At 46.4% G+C, this 22,151-nt stretch overlaps 1 protein-coding gene across 2 annotated transcripts in view; it reads right to left on the reverse strand.

Moving 5' to 3' along the window:
- Positions 1-22,151, reverse strand: part of KCNH1 (potassium voltage-gated channel subfamily H member 1) — a 422,730-nt gene that overhangs the window by 213,377 nt on the left and 187,202 nt on the right. For both annotated transcript variants that reach the window (XM_061185560.1, XM_061185559.1), the window contains exon 7: positions 21,295-21,724. In XM_061185560.1, coding sequence (XP_061041543.1) covers positions 21,295-21,724 — 430 coding nt within the window. The remainder of the gene's footprint in view (positions 1-21,294; positions 21,725-22,151) is intronic.

The raw sequence follows: 22,151 nt of genomic DNA on the forward strand, positions 1-22,151 counted from the left end.
TCACCCGGTCCTATTCGTTCCACCTTGAAAATCTATCCAGGCCCTTCTCACTTCCCTCCGTCTCCACTGCCATCGTCAGAGCCCACCAGGCTCTCACCCAGACAACTACACTACCCTCCTTTCAGGACTCTGCCTCATTCCACCCGCATCCTCTGGTTCAACCTCCACATGGCAGAGGGTGGTTGAGTTGGGTGACCACGTGCAGGATGGGTGGAAGAGGGGAAAGCAAGAAGTGGGGATCAAATCAGGAGGCTCTTGCAGTATTTCCAAGATGGGGTCAGGATTGGGGTGTGGTAACGAGAGCCAGCAGAGTGGGTGGACGCTGAGTTCTTGTGGAGGTGACTCTACAGGCTTTCCAGGGAGGAGTGACACCGGAAGGGAGGGGAAAGGCCAGGGACTGAGGTAGGGGCTTGGTATCTGGGGGTATGGTGGTGCTATTAAGAGAATTAAGAAAATCAGGAGGAAGAGTGGCTTTGCAGGTTCGGGTCAACCCTGCTGACCCTGAGATGGTGAAGAACAGTTTCATACAGTGCCTGTTGCCCCATGCGTGTGTCTTATGTGAGGGGATAACAGTCCCTTGGATGATGAGCTACTTGGGGCCAGGACCCCATCTCCTATGACTTGGAATCCCTGACCTCTGAATGTCACTTCTTCTTCTCAAAATGAGAAAATAAGAGGCCTTTCCCTGCCTCTTCTACCCAGCTTCACACATTGTATCATTGCAGCCCAGGCCTCCTAGACCCACTTGTCCTACAAACTGGCATTCCTTGGCTGTGAGCTACCCATATTTGCTGGTTGTTTTGTTTAAATGTCTTCTAAGCCCACTAAATGAGGTCTTCCCAAGCAGGCAGGACCCCTGACTCTGCCCCTTCTGGCTGCTTAAGATCCATGGTACATCCAGATGGATAGACGTTCCCATACCCAAATTATACAGAGCCTTCTTCTACACCCACATCCAACACGGCATGGTGCATGACTAAATCCCTGCTTCCCCGGTAACCATAATGCCAAACCTCTGAGAAGCTCCCTGCCATTAACGCAGTGTCCTCACAGGCCTGCTCTCGTAGCCACAAGAGCTATTTCTTCCGGAAAGTCATTTCTCATTCTCCAAACTCTTGTAGCCCTTTCTCCAGAGACCTTTTTACAGCATTTATCACACCCACTTTGACTGAGAGTTAAATAACTCTCAATAATAACCACCAGATGATAAGCTCCTTGAGGGTGGCCTCAGAGTGATTCATCACTGGGATCCCCACAGCCTGGCCCAGCCCTGGAACTCAGAACTCCGCACATTCATGTGATCAATGAAGAATAAAGGAAAGTACCGTCCACACAGACAGCTCTCCGTGTGGGTTTTAAAACCTGAGTGATGCTTAGAGGCTTGGAAACAATGCTGCCAGGTAAAGACAAAATGATACTACAATACAACTATAGTTCAGAGGAGCACATCACGGGGCGATTACGCAAGGTTCCTGTGTCGCCCCTACTGATGGCACCAATGGCTCGGTGTACACACAGAGAAGGCAACAAAGTCCCCGGGGCCAGGGTCTTCTCCCCGCAGCCTGATCCATGGAGAGAAGGGAGCCATGTGACTTCCTATGCATTGGGGTAGAACCAACTCCAAGACAAACACCAACGAGGTCCTGCAAAGAAGAAACACAGAGGAAGGCAGAGAGTAGATTGTTTGCAGCTGGAGGGTCAGGGAGCCACACCAGGCCTTCCGGAGCTGCTGTTTCCACCATCTAGGAGTTCACGGTCAGGCCAGAGGGCGCCTGCTGCAGCGTGGACACAGCTGAAGCTAGAGTAACAGCTCTAACTGGCCCTTCTCACTGTGGGTTCCTGGGCCCTGAAGTGCTACAAAGGCCTGTCACCACAGCTGCTGAGCTTAACAGGAGTAGCGACACACAGGCCCCACTCCATCGCCCCTTCTCTTCACCCTAGAACAGACAATCCCTTCTATTCCTAGTAACTTCAAGGAAGCCAGTTTGGGGCATCAGGGCTGGCGTGGGGTAGGGTGGGAGGGGCAGATGAGGAGTTTTAGAAAGACTGCTTCTATCCACGTGGGCAGAAGCCAGCCCTGCCGTTGGAAGTAGGAGATCAGGAAGGAGGGGTCTTCTTCCCTGAAGCAGTTTCTTCCACAACTAACAAAGGGTCAGGGCCCTGCCTGGTTTCAGAGGCTGGGATCTGGATGCCGCTGGGACAGGCCCCAGGTGAGAGGCTACGACCCCCGAGGGTCTTTGAGCTCACAGCCAACTACCCCCGGCACCGCCTTCAGCTCTGAGCAAAGCACAGGCCCAAAACCTGGCTGAGGAGGGAGCGAGAATCTCTCCTTCACAACCCAGCGAAGCTGCCGGGGAAACACTGAAGGCCCAGACTCGTTTAGGAAGAGGATAATGAGAGAGAGCAGTAAGAAAGAAAGGCAAAAAGCCAGAAGGAAGGAATGCAACACTTGGGGACACAACAGGTTATGCGTGTGGTCGTTCCCACAGGCAGGAGGAGGGGGCCACGGTGGGTGAGGAATACAAGTGTGGATAAGCCTGGACCCCAGGACCTGCGACCTTGCAGCAAAGTCCTAGGGCCCCAAATAAGAAAAGCAAATGGGTAGTGATTTCAGAAGAGGTGAGCCTTCCCTTGTCCAACCACTGCCACCTCTCAGCCAGTGCTGAGGGCTGGCCTCCCCAAGGGTGCTGGGCACCTTCCAAGGTGCACACGTGGGTGGCCCAGAGGGGTGGGGGGCCCCGGGGAGACTGTGACAAACAGACCCTTTGGAAACATCAACCACGAGCACAGGAACCAGTTTGGGCCTCACCAGGAGGGGCAAGATCCACACGTGGTGAGGGGCTGGGGAGTGAGTCTTAGGATCGGACCGATTGTTCCTTTAGTAAAATAATCCTGTAAAGACAGAGCATTTCTTCAGTTTTGCCCCAGAGGAGCTCAAGCAAAGGGCACTGCTGGAAAAAGAACAAATAAAGATGCTGCTGTGCTGTTGACCACAGTGTCTCTCCACCCCCGGGTGACCCCCGGGCCTTTGCACACGGTGGCGGTGGGGGGAGGGATGCCGAGAGGGAAGTTTTGGCTTCAGGAGCCGTGCTCACCCATCATCGCTGCCAGCCAGCCGGCTGTTCCCCACTGTCGCTGCCCGGCCGCCCACAGACCCTCCATATGGCTGCAAGTGGCTTTTGGGCATTGTGAAAATGTCGCATCTACCTGCCTGGCTGGGAAGGAAGCCCACAGCAAGTAGCAGTGCAGAGGCACGCTCTGTCCCCAGCCCCAGGCAGGGACATGGCCAAGAACTGCCCAGCTCCTTAATATTTTTGGAATCCCTCCATCTCCCTCCTTCCACATTACCACTGCCTTAGCTCACATCACCCACATTTCTCCACTGAAATAATACAAAAACATCCTGTCATTTCTGCCTCTGGTCTTGTTGCCCTCCAATCCATTCTCCAGTGGTAAAATTCCCCGGTGAACATCTTTGGATAGTCTCTCCTGCCCTGTCTAAAGTGCAAGTTCTTTAGCACTTAAGGCCCTTTAAAATTAACCCCTACTTTCTGCTGGAGCCTTGATGCTTGCTAGCTGCTCTCCTTCCCACTACATTTCAGCTATGTGAACTCATTTCATTCTCTTCAAATGCTCTCTCTTCTTTGGATGGCCTCCATGCCCTCCCATCTCTCTTTTGTTTTTTTTTTTTTTTCACCCAGCTGAGTCTAGTTGGCCTTCAGGCCACAGTAAACATCCATTGTTCCTTCGGCCCTAAGACTGGTTTAGGTAATCTCTACCCATGTCTTCCCTTAGAACTCTAATCATAGGACTTCTCGCCTGCATTTAAATTGTTCCCCTTCTACTGTCATCTCTTTGCAACTTTATTTATTGTTTTATTTATTCTCAGCCTCTAGCTGCTCAATCTTTTGATTGAGCAATCAAATGAATAAAATATCCTTGTCAATCACAGGCAGTAAATCGGCAATCTATCTGGGAAGATTCAGGAAGGGCTGATAGCGCCACAGGACGATGTCAAGCCTCCAGAGCACAATTAGGCAAAAGGATTTGTCTTTCCTTGAATAGTTCAGCAATATTCCCACCACCCACTCTAAGCACAGAGGGTAGCTGCAGTATATATGTCATTACAGCAGCAAATAGCAAAAACTGTCATTGATATGCAGGCTGAGAGTAAAGAAAGGTCTATGTGGTTACCTGGAAATACCTAGGTATTTGTGTCTCTGCACACAGTAGGCATTCAATAGTAGTTTAGAAAAAAATGGAATGCCATAACCAAGAGATTAAGGCCCTGTTTACCTCCTGTTTAGAGTAACATACGCAAGTCAACCCTTGAGGTTTTTCCCACTGAAGTTCTCTCTGGCAAGTTCTGAACTAAGTTACAGAGTAAATCTCAAATTTACCCCAAGTATCTGCCTCTCTCAGGAAGGGAGAGATGGGGGTTAATTTCCTGTCTCCAGGTGGTAAATCATAGAGGCACGGAAAAGGAGAACTGCTCCTTGGGGGCAGACATTGAAGTGGGCCCATCACCAACGTTTGTCTCTCCTTATCTCCACCCCTAAGAGGGAGACAGCCAGCCAAGATGCCCAGCCTGAGGACAGTGAGCTGCAGTCAGCATGGAAAGGCCTGGAGCCCGTCAGTAGGTCTCTTGCTCTGTGATCACTTTACGTACCTGGAAACATGCACCTGTAAGCCCAACTCGCGGCCTCTAAGGAACCTGGGAATGTAGCAGGCAACGGCAAAGCCATGTCAAGTACTTTTCTCACTCATATGCATAATTAAGGTCATTAAGTTATGAACGTGAGAACATTCAACTGGAGGTTATTTAAATAATGAGATAACTGCTTTGCAAAAAGCCTGATTAAAGGGGGAAAGTAGCAGCTGAGTAATAAGCCCTGCAAAGTGGTGACCTCGCAGAAGCCTCCACGCAGTGCAAGACAGCATCCTTCTCAGGCTCTGTCCCCGCTGGTCCCATGACCCTCTCTCCTCAGGCCTCCCCTCTCCCCATCCCCACCATGCAAGGGCTCCATCTTTACTGGACTCATAGCTGGGGAGGGAAGGTTGATAAACTCAGTGGAAAATATGGAGAAATTCTCTTTGGGGCACTGTTATTTATCTCAAAGGCCAGTGGTATGAATAAGTGAATAATGCCTGCCATTTCACAAGAGGAGAAGGCTCTGGAGCCAGGGTGCATGGGGGCAGGCCACCTTCTCTCACTTCATGGGCCTCTGTACCCTTTTTGAAAGTGATCTGGGGTCAGACAACTTTTTGCTCACTAGGCAATACCCACATCTCTACCTGGGTTGGGGACAGAGAGGAGGAGGAAGAAGAATAATAACAGTGATTAATAACTCCAGCCCTCTTTATTTGGTACTGACTCTGTGTCAAACCCCCTCTCAGGGATTTCGCAGACGTTACATCTACACCTCACAACCACCCTGCCAAGTAGACATTATCATCTCCATTTTGCAGATGAGGAAACTGAAGCTCAGAAGATAACCCTTGGCTTTGGGAACTTCCCAAAGCCACACGGAGAGTGAGCAGCTAAGGGAACGCAAGGAGAAGAGAAGAACATCTCTACTGCCTATTTTCATCAGAGGGTCTCCATCACTTTGCCCCCCCTCACGACTCCCCACACCTTCAGCCCCTTAGAGAGGCAGAAGCAGGGGCAAAGAGTCAGCACAGAGGGAAGAAAGAGCCACACCCTGAAAGCTGCCTGTACCGCCAGGATCTGGCACAGGGTAGGTCTGAGTACCTGCAGTTGGAGTCTGTGAATCCCAGCTCCTCCATTTCCCAGCTGATTTGAGGCAAACGACTTACCACCTTTCTGTGCCTCTATTTTCATATCTGTAAAATGGGAATGATGATAATAGTCCCATCTCATAGCATTGTGAGGTTTAAATGAGTCATTGGGAGTTAAGAAACCCTGTTCTACAGTAAGTGTTCAGTAAAGCTCTTAATATCATCGTCAGCAATGTCATTACCCTGACTGATCCAAACATAGAAAAGCAAGACATCCCGGTACTGAGCTTCCAGACACAGAGCACTGGAGGCTTGTGGTCAATTGTCCTCCCTTATACTGACCACGGTGCAAGTAGCCCACACAGACCCCTCCCCAAAGCAGAGCACTGGTCCTTCTCTACGGTCAATCGGCCTTCAGTTCCTGACATGTGGCCCTGAGGCCAGTGAACTCAGACTATTGCTAATAATAAACAGTTCACACTGAGAGTTTCGAGCAAGAGAGCTCTTTGTGAGGCTCAACGTCTTTCATCTCAGTGAAAAAAGAACAAGGTGGAACTGGCCCAGCCGCTCCTTGGTCTCAGTGGGGTTCCCAAAGGGGCAGCTGTGGGGTGCCCAGGGGACACCTCGGAACACTTCGATGTAAGCTCTGGTTCTTCCACTCAGTAGCTGTGTCATGGGAGAAAGTCGGTAAGCCACTCCGAGCCTCACTTTCTCAACTGTGTTACTACGAGGATTAAGTGGCATAATGTATACAGTACACTCTGTTTACTGCAAAGCAGTGTATCAGTGTGGGGAACTAGAATTCCTATTTTCATTCTCCCTGAATCAAATCCACTAACTCTAGTGTGAGCATTTACTTCCCTGAAATCAAGCCTCACCAGCACACTACTCTCAATTTCTCTCTGTCTCAGCTGGTTTCAGGGTCCCAGGGGTGCAGCTGGCTAAAGGGGCAATGCGGGCGAGAGAGGCACAGTCAGGTCTGAACTCCTGGAGACGGAAGTCCCTCCCAGGTGCTATTTTCAGCTGGGCCGGCTGTGGAAAGGTCAGCATGTGACCTCATGCTAGTCCCCTCCCTGCCCCAGGCCCCGGGCTCAGCTTCTAAGCCTGGGGATTAGAAACAGCCAAGTCTCCAGGGCCAAGCTGACGGTGAGGAGCGGGTCTGTGATTGAATACAGGGCGGGGCGAGCAGCCACCAGCTTTGGCTGCCAGAGCATCGTGGCAGACCTGGTGCCAGGGGACCCGATGACAAGATGCTGCTGGGTCAGATAGCCCTGTTCAACAACAAGTGCCCCCTCCCAGACTCAGGTAACACTCGGGAGCCTCCCCTGGAGAGCAATGCTGATTGTCATTCCACCCAGTGACCATCTAGGTTCCAGCTTTCAGCAGTATCCCAGAAAAATTAAGATATTTTCATAACCATTTCCCATGTCTCCTTTTACCAATGGGAAAAAGAGACATTCAGTGGGTGAAATTCACAAAGCAGTGTTTCCAAGTATCCTATCCATAATAAAGTTGTGAATCTATGAGCTGCGTCTTGCTATCAATTCAGCACTTTTGGCACATTCACTCTGATTCTCTGATAGATTTAGGAAGCTTCCCTGTAAGTTTCAGAAGTAGTGGGAGGAGGGAGTGTTACCAGAGTATGTAGTGCTATTACACAATAGAACGTGAAGGAATAATTAAATGGCTCAGAACACCCTCAAATTGACGACATGTCGATCAAATTCATGGATGACTTGAGGCAAAGGAGGTAATAACCATAATAACCATAATCTACCAATAATGGGTAGATTAAAGATCACCATCCTTAAACATGGCAAAAGCACAAGCAGCAAAAGAAAAAAATCAGAAAAACTGGACTTCATAAAATTAAAAATTTTGTGCAAAGGACACCATCAAGAAGATGCAAAGGCAGCCCACAGAATGAAAGAAGATATTTGCAAATCATATATCTGACAATCAAATAATCAAAAATAAATCTAAAATTGTAATTTGGTCAAAGCTGCATCCAAGCACATGGGGGCATAAAGGCTGGAATTTACATGCAAGGCTCCAGGAGCCGCTCAGATGAGAGCAGTGCAGGGAACTAACGGTGCTTTCCAGGGTTAAGACCTCCAAGTAGTCAGGGAACAAAGGCCCTCCTATAGCGTCAAGAAGTTGTACCCCAGTGGGGAAGGGTTCACCCTACTGGTAGTCATGGAGTTGGGTCCAAAAAGCCAATTGTAAAAGCAAAGAATGGTAGAAATGTGGTTTCTCCATATACAGATGCTTGCCAAGCACAAGCTCTGTCTAGGAACTTGGGATAAGGTGAGATTCTGCGAGAAAGCAGGAGAGAGAGAGAGGACAGCATACACGGTGTCTTCTATCCCAAACTAAGAGCATCCAAGTCAGGGTTTAAGAAAAGAAACCGGAATTAAAAGAAAAAAATTTTTAAAGCAAGACAAATGAAAGTGTTCTATTACTGGCAACATAATGTGATCCTGTTCTGTCTTGGTGCCAGAGTTTAGCACAGGTGGGAGGAGGGCATTTCACTCGCACTGGAGCAAAGTCCAGAGCTCCTGCATGTCATTGCTGGTGACATGGAATGAGTAACATCAGTGCTTTGGCAGAGAGGAAGATCCACAGCTCAGCAGGGTGGAGGTCGCAACTGGGGAACCATGTCATAAGTGACAGGAGGGACCAAGGAAGGAAAATGGATGCTACGTACCAGGTGGAAGCAGAAGGCATCTACAGTCACTCCTGAGTGATCATGAGACATCATTCATACCTCTTAAACCATAAGCTAGGTTCTAATGATCTTGCTGAAAAGGGATAGAAAAAGAAATTCTTGTTTTGTTCCTACTACAGTGATGTTGTCCCACGACTATATCCCCAGATTTGTGCAGCCAAGGAAAATGGGGAGACACATTTGGATAAATGTCAGATCATGGACTTGGCCCCAAAAAGCCAACTAGAAAAGCAGAAGATGGTAGAAACGTAGTTCACAGTAGAACCTATGGAATAACTTAGGACTTCTAGCTGGTGCCAGTGAATTTTAATTAACAGCATCATGTAGTAGTCAAAACTACAAATTTGAAATAAGAGCAGGCTAAAGAGATGTTGAGATGCGGTGAGGCGTGATGGAAAGTGCTCAAACCTTGGAGGATTGGGGGTTTTGGAGACTTAAGTCCTTTTCTCGCTCTGCCACTAACTAGTTGAGTGACCTCCTCTCTCTGGGCCTCACCTTTTTAGCTGCATGATGACGCTGTTAGAACAGATGGTCTCTAAGACCCCTTCTAGTTCTGATGCTCTTTCAATCTATAAATGTGGTTTCACATGAGGAAAGCAATGGTCCTGCTCAGTTCTGCTCTAGTCAAACTATAGGCAGACAACCGAGTTTAGTCCTCATAAGAGAGACACAAAAAATCATTATTATCTAGATGGAGAAAGTTCTCACAACCACAGAGAAGAAGTTGGTTGTATCCGTCTTGAAGAGGTGAAGCCTCAAGGCAGACATAATAGTTCTCCAATGTTTGAAGCACTGTTGTGTAAAAGAAAAGCTAGATTTCTCCCACAAAGTCCCGGGAGTAAAGAGCCAAGAACAAGGGGTGAAATCCGCAGGGAGGGAATTTTAGCTTTATATAAGAGGGAAATTCTCACCTTTGAGCTTATCTGGAAGTGGAATGGCCCCATCCTGGGGGCATTCAAACTTCAGGCAAGAGATTCAAGGATCTAACCGGTAGGTGACCTTGATGACACCTGAGGTCCTTCTCAATTCCAAAATTCTTTAAGTACCCACGAGATAACTGGAGATCTGGTTAATTATCACAGAAAAAGGATGGCTGATTATCCATATGTCTTCACCATTTCTAAGTGGTTGGCACACAGTAGGGGGTTAATAAATATCTGTGGAAGTGAGGGAGGGAGGGAGGGAGGGAGGGAGGGAGAGAAGCAAAGACCAAAGGCCCAGATCACACATTCCACTGTGTGCTCAGAAATCTGCCTCCCGTCTACGTGTTAAGATGCTGGGTTCCAGCCAAGGACTCCAGTGTCTGCCTGTGAGCTCAGCTCAGTGTAATTAAACACCTGAGTTTCCCAGGAGGGATGGAATCAAAAAGACTGCCAGAGGAGAACCTGTGGCTTCTGCTTCTTCCCTGCCTTTCCGCTTGCTTTGTGGCAAGGCCAGGACTGACAGGTAGTCCCGTGGCCCGAGAGCTCCCCTTGCTTTGTGCTGTCTCTGCAGAGCTGCAGTCAGCCTGCTGTTCTCGGTTAAGCTGTGCATTTGTGCCTTGCTTTGCAGGGACCCTTTAGAGTTTTTGTTGTTTCTCCAATGGGTGCATTCTGTTTCCCTCATCCCTAACCCGGGGAGCTCGGAGAAGGGGGCCTGGCCCTCAGTTCTGCAGTTATGATCAGGAAGAGGGACCCCCCTCCCCTGCTCTAGCTTTGCCACCCCCATTCCAGCCCAGCCCAGCCCTTCTTCCCATCCCTAAGGAGGAACAAAGGGTCACCCTGCTGCACGGGGTTAGTGCTACAAGTAGGGCACTGCAGCTCTACAGAACTCACTGGCAGTTTTTCACAGATTTGATTTTCTTTCTCAGCCTCCTGCTCTGATTTTGCTCTTCCTACCAAGACCTCTCTCCTTGCCAAGCTTTCTTGTGGTGACAGTGGGTTTTTATCACCATGTAGCTATGATTCAGAGCCAGACCTCTAGCTGACAAGAACTAAAATTATTCTCTCTCACACACGCACAGAGGACCACAATGGGGAAAAGTGAAAGTGGAAACATTTTTCAAGTTTGCAAAGTCACTATCAGGTGACGATTTATGGAGTCAGCCCTGACAGCCCCTTGTTTTGCAGCATCCTCACCAGAAGATTTTTGTCTTGATTCCACCAACAAACCACTGTCAAGCTCTTCTGTATGCAAAGCATTGTGCTACCCTAATTCCATTACCACCTTTGAACACAATACCTCCTCCTCCTCCTCTAAAATCCCAGCCAATGTCCCTGGCTGAACTGTTAAGCAAAACATGCAGACTAAAGGTGTTGGGAGAATGGCATCACCATCAATCAACCTGCCATCTATGGCTCCAGGCTGAGCACCAGACGGAAACATCCTGAAAGGGAAGACCCTTTACTTTCATTTATGCCAGTGAATGTGCATCATCCCCATTTTACAAATGAAGAAACGGGCTCAGGAATTAAGTACCTTGTTCACTTGACTATTAAGTTGTGGAACCAAGGATTCGTACCCATGCTGATCTCTTCTGGTCCCATGGACTGCCTCTGTCATAATGATTTCAGAAATTAAAATTATGTTCCTGACCTAATGTCTTTTGCACGTGCAGCTTGACAGGTTTTGATGGCAGTGAAGATTAGTTTTCAGAAACCATCCTCCTTATCTAGTCTCCTCTCTGGTAGCATCAATTCAAAAGGGAGCTGTCCAGGAAAAGGGGGCGGTCTTTGATGGAGACAAGCTGACCAATACCATGGCTGCGGCACCTTCAGTCTAACAGAGTGATAGAATGCAGAAATCACTGGTGGTATCCTCCAAGGAAAAAAATAAAACCTGCAAGCCAGTGATTTTTTTTCTAAATGACAGACTAAAAGATTGAGATCTGGTGTTCAAATACTTCAGCAGCTTAGCCTTACTGCTACTTGTTGCAATCCCTGTCTCTTGGCGTGTGATGGGCTGTCAGAGGTGGTCACCAAGCACTAGCCTCCTGCAGGAAGGAATCTAAGAGGCTGACAAGCCAGGAGGCACACAGCGGGCACTCAGCCCCTCTCAGATCAGCACGTCTTTCCTTCTTTCCTTCCTTCCTACCTTCCTCTCTTTCCACTGTCCTACTTGGCAGGAAGTGCTGCTTTCCTTGCAGCCTTCTGCTGCACGGCCATGGTCATGGGTGGCAGTGCAGACTGGTGGACAGACAACGAGCTTGGGATTGGAAATCTAGGTTTCAATTCTGACTCTACCAGTCATACTAAGGTTGACCCAGGAGAAGATAATTGAACTCTTCCAGCCTCAGTTCCCTCACCTGTAATATTGGAACGATAACACCTGTGACATAGCAGTGTCAGGAGACTTAATGAAGAATATGTATAAAGTGTCCTACACATAGCATATGCTCACTAACATCATTATTAGTGCTATGCTTGCCTCTCCACCTGTACGTCACACAAATCTTACCCATTATTCACTGGCTAAGTGAAATCTCCTTAATGCCACTCTTACCTCCACTTTATAGAAATGATCACGGTCTCCCAGAAGTCTGAAAGCACAAATTGGCTCCACTTATTCCACGAACATTCACTGCTTTCCAGCTTCACATGGTTTCTCCTGTTCGCATTAGTATTTCCCAAACTAGATTGCAAGCAAATCGAGGAAGGGATGATGTCTTATTTTAACTCCTTTACTGCATTCATTCAATGTTTACTGAGCCCACTGTGGACCAGGTAATGGCCCACACAGCCCCCGACCCCAGGCAGCTGAAGTCTGACTGGGGAGACATCTGCAAAAAAGATGCAATGAGAAAGATCTTGGGAAGGGCCGGGCCCAGAGCTCTCCCAAATAAATGGGGTCTATACTCCCTGAGCCCGCTCCTTGACCCGTGACTGTGTGAGGGGCCCCTGCACATGTTTCCATAACAACCTGTCCTTTCCTTAGTAGAGACTCATCTCACGTCACAGCCATTTCTTATTTACTGATCTGGTCTCCCGCAGGAGACCATAAGCACCATGAGGGCAGAGCTTACATCTCTCTCATTCAATGCTCCATCCTCAGTACTCATGATGCCTGGCACATGGCAGACACTCAAAAAATGTTTGTTAACCAAATAAAGAGGTACTCAGACTTGACTGATTGAGGTTCTGGGGAATTGGCAGGTAAATCTAATGTTTGTCTTCTTAGGGACCATACTTATTCATGTATTTTTTAGAAAACGTTTCCCTGGTGGGCTTTCCTCCCCTCACCAATTTTAAAGAAGGAAAGGAACACGATTTTCTCCTCTGTATGATTTCGCCCTAGCTGTCTGTAGTTGTCAGCCTAGCATTTGAGAGCCACAATAAAGGCTGGATAAAAAGCAGCTGAAGAGGTGTGCAACTTGATTAGTCAAGTTCCTTGCTGAAAATAGAATGGAGGTGAACCACTCTTCATCCACCTTCACCTCTTCTCATCAAGCTCTGAGGACGTCCCACAAAGGAACCAGGTGCCACAGTCCACTGGCATAACCTGTGATCCATGGCTACCAGCACCAACTGCTACCATGGTGATCTGGAAGTGCAGGGAAAGCACTGAGCTGGGAGTGATGACACGGGCTTGAGCCCAGCTTTGCTTCTAACTAGCTGTGTGACCTTTGGCAAGTTACTCCACAACTTCCTTATCCAAAAAAACCAGAGAATACTACCTGTCCCATGGAGTATTGAGAATTTCAAAGGAGACAATAGACATAGAAACAAAAGACTTGACTACAGCAATATCTCCACAGGATAGCTCCCACTTGGATGAAAATTACATTTGAAAAGAGAAGGAGGATTTTGCAAATGACATGGGTATCCACAAGGTCAGAGACAATACCCCTCATCCAGTTGGCTTCCCACTGTCAGAATTACCTAACATCTAAGACTATTGTTGTAAACGCTTCTGCCCAGTGCAGTAATCCAGCTACCTATGAACAAGTAATCCAGTGTCCTCCCACAACACACAGTCAGATATTTTTGTCACCATAATTATCATTTAAAATAACAGACAAGGCTTCCAGGGAAAGCATGCCCTCTCTGCAATCCTTCCACAGCCCTCTTCTCTAACTTTTTTCCCTGCCCCCAACAACACACACACTGAAGAGAACACTTTCCCCTACCCAACATTCCAACGTAAATCAGCAAGGGAAGCAACAAAGTGAAACTCTGATGTCAGATAAAACTGGGTTCAAAACCCAGTTCAGCCACCTCTTACACTGTGACCTCAGATAAGTTACTCTGCGTTTCTGAACCTCAGTTTTCTTACCTGCAAAACAGGAATGATAAAGCCCATGTATGAGGTTGTTGAGTAGAGTTCCCAGCATGGCATCGGCATATCTTGGTGCTCAGCGCATGAGTGTTTCTAGTCCCTTCTCTCCTCCAGGGAGAGCACCATCACTCCATGTGGTACCATCTCCCACCCAGTGAAAATCCTGCCAGTCAGGTCTGGGAAGTGATGCTTCCCGACCACACAAATGACTTTCTCCTCCTTTAAGAGCTTCCCCTAACTTGCTCTGCGGTCAGGCCAATTTTTTTTTTTTTTTTTAGAGAAGCTTTGTATCTAGGGAACCTCACATCCAGATATACACATTTTAATGGCCTGTACATTAAACACTGCAATGCACCTGATATTTTATGCAAATTCAAATCTGTGTAAAGTAGAGCACACCCAAAGGGCTAACAAATGACTGAGAAGCATCATACTTTGATGAGTCCTAGAAATGTAGTACAAGAGAGGGAACGGCGCGGGGCGGGGTGGGCGGCCAGGGAGAGAACTACCATTGTTTGAACATCCCACGTGTGAAGCACTGTGCTAGGTAGATGGTATCATTTCATTTTTTCAGCCTGAAAATATGATCAGGGAGGGGCTGGCATCTCCATTTTCAGTGGAGGAAACTGCCAAGGCTCAAAGCATTAATCAAGAGTAGAGTTCTATGCAACTAGAGATTATCATACTAAGTGAAGTAAGTCAGAAAGAGAAAGACAAATATCATATGCTATCACTTATGTGTGGAATCTAAAATATGACACAAATGAACCTATCTACAAAACAGAAACAAATTCAGACATAGAGAACAGACTTGTGGTTGCCAAGGGGGGAGAGGGGGAGGGAGAGGGATGGACTGGGAGTTTAGGGTTGGTAGATGCAAACTATTACATATAGCGTGGATAAACAACAAGGTCCTAATGTTTAGCCCAGGGAACTATACTGAATATCCTGTGATAAACCATAATGGAAGAGAAAATAGAAAAGGAATGTATATATGTGTACAACTGAGTCACTTTGCTATACAACAGAGACTGGTACATTGTAAATCAACTATACTTCAATTAAAAAAAAATTTTTTTTTTTACAAAGTAGAGTTCTAAAGAACTGGCCAGTTCTAAAGCCTGTGCTCTTCCCCTCATTCCAACAGTATGTGTCCACTCACAAAGGAGAAGTGGAAGGGCAGGGAGATCCACAGGTCCTGCCCTCTGGGAGCCTAGAGTTTCACAGGAGCCAGTCAGAAATACACTTGAGACAAGAAAGATAACTATGAAGTCATAAGAATATTTACAGAGCAGTGTGACTCTAAGTGCAAGTAAGTAAACCCAAAGCAGGGTCTTTCAGCCTTAAAAGTATGGAGACAATGAAGAACCAGGAGGGAGTAACCAGAGACGGTCTTCTGGAGGAGAGGTGGCAGGGATGCAGAGGACAGAAAGTAGCCTGAGGTTGTGTTAAAGATGGGGAGATCCACCTGAAATGCAGAATAGCAAACAGAACTTTTAAAAAAATCATGTTCTAAAGAAAAATAAGCTGATTTGCTGGCTAGGAAAAAAACTCTAAGAATAAATGAGAAATGAATAGTTATTTCTGCCATAGCATTCTGGACACTGCCCCACTTCCCAAAATAAACATAAACCCAAAATGAAATTAAACAGCATTCCCATGCTCCTGAGAAGGGAGAAGCAATCATTATTTTTTTTCTAAGAACAGGAAGGAAAAAAATTAACTGAGATGAGCAAGAAATAATCGCTATTAACAACAATAAAATCACGACACCTGAATGTAGATTTTCAACTTTTCAAAGAGCTATACTACGTCATTATCTCATTTAGTTCTCACTTCAACTAGGTGAGATGGTCAGGAGAGCTTCTTACTCCTAATCCACAGGAAATGAAAGGGTACAACCTAAAGCAGAGAGCAGATCTAGGACTTGAACCCAAATCTCTCAACTAACAATTCAGGGACGAAGCTCCAACAGGGCCTGCCTGTCATGGAGGGCTAATGTTTGCTGGTATCAACTGAGGGGAGATGAGGAGAGGGAGAAAAGCTGGGGTAGCCACACACTGCTGGTCATCCCTCACTAACTGTTCTCCTTGTCTATATTACTGTATTCCTACCTGGATACATGACCACCCAGAAGAAGACTACATTTCCCAGCCTCCTTTGCAGCTAGGTGTGTGGCCAGGTTACCAAGTGCCAGCCAATGTGATATGAACAAAGGCAATATGCACAACTTCCTAGTTTTGCTCTCAAAAGGAAAGAGTTCAGCCAGGCTTCCCCTTCCCCTTCTTTCTGTTTTCTGGAAAAAGAACATATGGCCAAAGCTGGAACGGCCATATGGGATCCCAATATGGAAGTCATGTATTTAAGACAGCAGAGAAACCTGGCCTCTGGTGACTGCAGAGCAGCCAGACCAGCCCTAAGCTTTTAGGAAACATAAACTCTGTTGATACTACTATTACTGTGTCTCTGTCCAATAACAGAACCTGTATCCTAACTAATAAAGATGTTTTGCCAATATCACTGAATACCACTTCTAAAACTCCAGAACCTTCTCAATTGTTTGGATTCAACAAGACCATACATAGTTATTAAGAGTCTGTGATGTGTTTGAAGTCTCCTAAGAGTATCTTTACAGCCTCCAGGGAGATGTGCCCAGTCATTTTGGAAAAACCAGTATATTGGCATAGAATGCAAAAAGGCATATTCAGCAAAGGTGAATGAAAAGAAGTAAGAATGTTTAAACAAAATCCTGAAGGAGCCAGGGAAAAGCTTGCAAATAATAATCTAAGCTGAAAGGGGGCCACAAAGCATACTGCATGGGGGTGAGGTGGTAGGGTCAAAGGTGCACGGTGCAGGTTACTAGTGTCCCTTCCCTCCAAGAAAGGAGGTAATATAAGGAAACCCTAGGGCTGAGCCCAGTTACTCTCTTAGACCTCCCAGCCCCCCACCCGGGGGAGGGAGTAGGGGAAGTTGACTGAAGCGCAGATCAGGATGAGATCTGGCCCAGCAGAAGAAATAGGAGGGGCTGCTGTGGACTAAATAGATACTCACAAGGGTCCCTTCAGCACTGACATTCTGCTCTGGATTTAAGGAGCTGAGATGGGGGAGGAAAAAAAAAATTCAAAGAGACAGGTGTCGTGCAGTGCTGGTGGGTGGAGAGTATCTGGAATAGGAGTATGATGTCTAGACCCCCTGCCATTATCAGAGAGAAAGGAAACGAATGTGGCTTAATTATAATGACAGGATGACAGCAATGACATTATGAGGAGAGAACAGGAAAAGCACAAAGCCCATATTAAGAAAATGGAAACTGTCACTTCACCATCAAATTCTCCCTGGAGAGTATCCCCCAGACAGGGTCATGTCCCTAACCTGAGATGGATACTCCCAGATAAAGGGACTCTCCCCCACCCCCAGCAATCCCTCCCCCTTGGAGGGGGTCCCTCAAAGGCCCCGGCAAGGCTCAGCCCACAGAGGAGGCTCCACCTCCAGGCCTTAGTCACTGGCTGGTGGGCAGCAGGGCCACCATCTCTGTCATACTCACAGCCCCTACCACCACTAGACCACTGACTCCTGGCAGTGATACCCACAGGTACAGTCTCCGATCCTCAGAGCCCATCAAGGGAGGCACTCAGTATGTGCCTGCTGAGTGGGGGCATCCTCTCCCAGGTGACACACTGAGGGCCAGAGTGGCCCTGTGTTTCTCTCAGCATCACCAACACACAGGAGGACCAGATATGCAAAAGAGGGAATCCACCCATCACACCTCAGGGTGAGCCCTTGCTGGAGATCACCAAAGACCCGCGCGAGGACGGCAGGAGGATCAGGGCAGGGCTGGCTTGCCCCCGACCCAGGTCAAGACCCCAGAGTGGAAGTCAGACACACAACCAGGCATTTGGAAACACCATAGATCATCTACACCCAGAGATGATCACAAATGCTCATTTTAGCCAAGTCTTCACCTCTTCCTATTGCAGTTTTCTTTTTTTTAAATCAGAACTGAGAAAGGTGGGCAAGCTTGAAAATATTTAGTTTTCCAGCTTCCTGGCATCCTCTGGGGAATTAGCCAAGTTATAATAAGATATTCAGTAACAGAGCACAGAGAGGAGAAGCAACAGAGGCTTCTGGATAATCTATAATATGGTTAATACAGGGCAACAGAATAGTCAAGAAATACTATTACCAATGCATGTAAAATTCAATGCAAAGAGGAGAAAATCACAATGTTACCAGTACTTCAAAGTCCATTGGCTTTGTGTCTCTCTACTCTCCTTGAGGAATGCTGGCCTGACTGCCGGGGGGATGGGGAGGGAGAGGCACTGACCCCTTGGCACAAATGCAGGCTGTGGTCAGTGCTCTCTGTTGCCCGAGATCCTGCTTCTGGGGTTATCCAATCCCGTGAGCCATGCAGTAAGGATGCAAGCGTGCACATGTGCATACAGGCAAAGTAAGATAAAAGAGAGCCCCGTAAGTCTAATAAGACATCAGCAGCTGTCCTGAACAAAGGTTGTTCGGAATGTGAGTTTACAAGGGTAATTACCACCACATTACACAGAGTGCAATAACTCTGTTGTTAGCACCAGAATTTGTCAGATGTCACACGGAAAGGGGAAGAGCTGTAACTGTAAGTGACAGGTTGCTGAAAAAATGGTTGGTTTCTGAAGCACCTGGTCCCCTGAGTCTGTACCGTAATCTTGTTCTTAAAACAACAACAATAGGCAAGAGTACAAACACTTTCCACTGCAGAAACTGCCAGTTTGTTCAAATTTATGGAGAGAATTTTCAAAGTGTGAGTGTGCCAGTGAGGGCAGGCTGCTGGAGTCTGTGTTCTCAGCCCGTGCCACCACAGGTGGGCACCGTGGGGAGAGCCGGGCTTGTAATTCAGGGAGTTCTGGACGTGAATCCTGTCTGCCCTGCTTACCAGCCCTGTATTCTGGGGAAAGCAGTTAACTTCTCTGAGCTTCCATTTCCTTGTAAGATGGACTTAATAATCTCTAAGGCATAGAGTTGTTGCGAACAGTAGTTGTATGTAGAGTACTTATCACAGCACCTGGCAAATAGCAAGTGATCAGGAAATGGGGCGACTATTAAGCTGACTTGCCTACCTAAATATCATAGTTCGCTGCATAATGCAGAGGTGACTGCCTGCGTATTACACTTTTTTAAAAAAAGAAATGGAAACATCACAAAGCTCTGAGAAGGTGGGGAGAGAAAAGAGGTGATAATAATTGTTTGGGTTTTCCTTAGAGACTATAGCCAGGAAATTATGCTCTCCAGAGGAGAATGGTTTTGGAAAAACAGCTTATCCTCATATGCCACCAGAGCTGTTTTCTTTCTTTTCTTTTCTTCCAGGTAAAAAGCTGCAAGGAAGTCTCCTCATATTTGAAAGCCTTTGGGGAGCTCATGAAATGGAGCCCATTTCCTAACTGACCACCCATAGTAAATTGTCTGTAATGCATATAATGAAGTATTTCGATTGACAGAGCATCTCATCTTGCCCTCTAAGAGACAGAAATTGTGCCCCGAGCACGGTGCATCTGGTTGTTTACTGCTGCCCCAAGGCTCACAAAATGCTGCAAGCACAGCCTAGAAAACTGGAGATGTTAAGGCTGAAATAGTTCTAGAAAAGCAAAGGTCTTAAATCCTTTTACATGACATGAGAAAGCACCTCAAGTTCTAATTAAGCTAAAGCAATTAGCCACCCACAGATACTTAATGCTGCTTCCCATGGTCAGGCAATCATCTCTATTAAAACCCATTTTAAAGAAAGGAGCAGACCCAAAAGCTCCACGGCACACACTTCCCACAAATCAATTATGCCTTAGACACATTGAGTAAACACTCAGAGGCAAGCTCTGGGCCTGGCAGAGGGGGCTTTTAGGAAAAGATGGGATCAGACCTGACGAGGTAATTGCAAAAAAGGAGGCGGCAAGGCAGCAAATGGGACACTTGGTGGTAACAAAATCCACTTGCAGAAGGGGACACTGGATCGCAGATGGGTTGGACAAAGCAAGACCAACTGAAGCCTCAGTTTCCCTGGCCTTAGAATTCCCTGGTTGGTGTAACAAGGCATCAACCCCACCCTGAAGGAGCACATCAAGCAGAAGGGTTTCTGCCTGCGTGTGACCAGACTACCGTCCAAACTGATGCTGCACAGGACTGTCCTCTCCCATGTCACAATGTGTCATGGAAGCACCAACAGGGTGCATCTGGCAGGTTCACAGTGAGTCCAATCCACTCAAGTTCATGTGCTTTCCCCAGTCCAGTTAGGTCTAGTCAGTACTGCCTAAGTCTCCCTTTAGTGAGGGGAGTTCATTGTTGTTTCCAGCCCAAGGCTGTTTCCAGACTTGGCAATAGCAACAGCGACACAATGGTCAATGGTTAAGTGTTTGAAAATTAAGTACACCCATCCCTCTGTACACAGGGAATTGGTTCCAGGACGAATAGGTTTGCAGATACCAAAACCCACGGATATTTAAGTCCCTTATATAAAATGGCATAGTATTTGCATATAACCTATACACATCGTCCCATATACTTTAAATGATCTCTAGATTACTTTTAATACCTAATGCAATGTAAATGCTATGTAAATAGTTGTAAATACAATGTAAATGCTATGCAAACATTTGCCGGCATGCCACAAATTCAAGTTTTTGGAACTTTCTGGAATTTTCTTTTTAATATTTTCAATCCCTGGTTGGTTACATCTGAGGATGCAGAATCCATGCATACAGAGGACCAACTGTACCTTCCTCAAGAACTAGGGTTGTTTCTGTTTTTCAGTCCAGTCAAGTTAATCCAAAAACCCATTATTTCTCAACTGAACAAGAGACTTTTTTCTTTCCCATAGGTTTTTATTTTTCTTTTGGATTTAGAAAATTTCTCAATCATCAAGCAGACATCAAAAATGCTGATCTAGATAAGCACTGTCCAACAGAAATAAGATTTAAAATTTTCCTAGGAGCCACATTAAAAAAAGCAAAAAGATATATGAAACTATTGTATTAGAATATTTTATTTAACCCACTCTAACAAAAATATTACTGTATAATCAATACAAAAGATTATTAATGAGATATTTCAGATTTTGTTCTCATACTTTCTTTTTCTAGTACCATATTGGACCGTGCAGATCTAGAGCTATCTTTAAATTGACATGGAAAGACTTCCACAATTCGCTGCTCTATGAACAAGGAGTTTACCAAGATGTATAGCATGATCTCATTTTAACTATAAAAATCTGTTTCTGTGTGTTCAGTTATGGATAGACAATAATCTGTAACACCAAAAGGTGATAGCAGTTATCTCTAAGAAGTAGAATTATGTATGGTTGGTCATTATTTTCTACTTTGTGCTCTTTTGTATTTTCTAAATTTCTTTGCAGTAAACATGTACTGCTTAAATTATCAGGAAAACTATAAAGCTAGCCTTAAAAAAAAAACTCTCCCTTATTTTAAGCTATACCATCCTGATCCTGCTGACACTGTAGCCATTGTCCTATTTCCAGCTAACAGAAAGGATGGACAAACATAACACCCCCTGCCCCTTGCGCCAGCCACTGTCATACTTACAGCCAATCATCATGATGGCCACTGCAAAGATCTTCTCGATGTCTGTGGATGGGGCGATGTTCCCAAAGCCCACACTGGTGAGGCTGGTCATGGTGAAATACAACGAAGAGATGTACACAGAATTCTTGCTGGGACCCCCTTCCCATTTCCCTGAGCCGGACCCATTAAACTGGTAAGGGGTGCCAATGTCCATCGCCAGCTGGTAGAGCCAGCTGTTGTTGCGGATGGTCTTGGTGTCCTCGTCGAAGATCTCATAGTCCCCGATGCTGTACCAAATGCAGGCCATCCAGTGAGCAGCCAGCCCGAACACACACACCAGCAGGACCAGCACGGCTGCTCCATATTCAATGTAGTGGTCCAGCTTCCGGGCCACTCGCCCCAGACGGAGCAGCCGGACAACCTTCAGAGAGCTGAACAGGCTGCTGATGCCCTGGAAGAAGAGGAGCACAGGGTCAGGGCCAAGAAACAAAGATACTAACAACACCTTCCCTCCACTCACCAGGGCTGGTCCTTCAGCACAGTGTATTCCCTGAGATGCAATATAAGGCCACCTTTAAAACATTGTTTCAAAGTAAGTCATAATACAGAGAAATGCTCCATATATATTGTATACTTATTGTATATATTTGCATACTTATGCACAACATAATTAGAAGTTTTTCCAAGGTATATGGAAGGGAGATTTCCATTAGCTTTTTTTTGTTTTTTACCTCCTTTAAAAAGCAAATAAAAAAATAAGACAAATAAAATTGGAATTTTATTCTAATTCTATTGTGTATAAGTATACAAATACATATGAGCATTTTTCCATATCATTACTCAGTTTAAAATAATATTAAGCCCTCCAAAAAGTAGGC

This window comes from Eubalaena glacialis, chromosome 3 (assembly GCF_028564815.1).
Source record: "Eubalaena glacialis isolate mEubGla1 chromosome 3, mEubGla1.1.hap2.+ XY, whole genome shotgun sequence".
In the NCBI taxonomy this organism is placed as follows: domain Eukaryota; kingdom Metazoa; phylum Chordata; class Mammalia; order Artiodactyla; family Balaenidae; genus Eubalaena; species Eubalaena glacialis.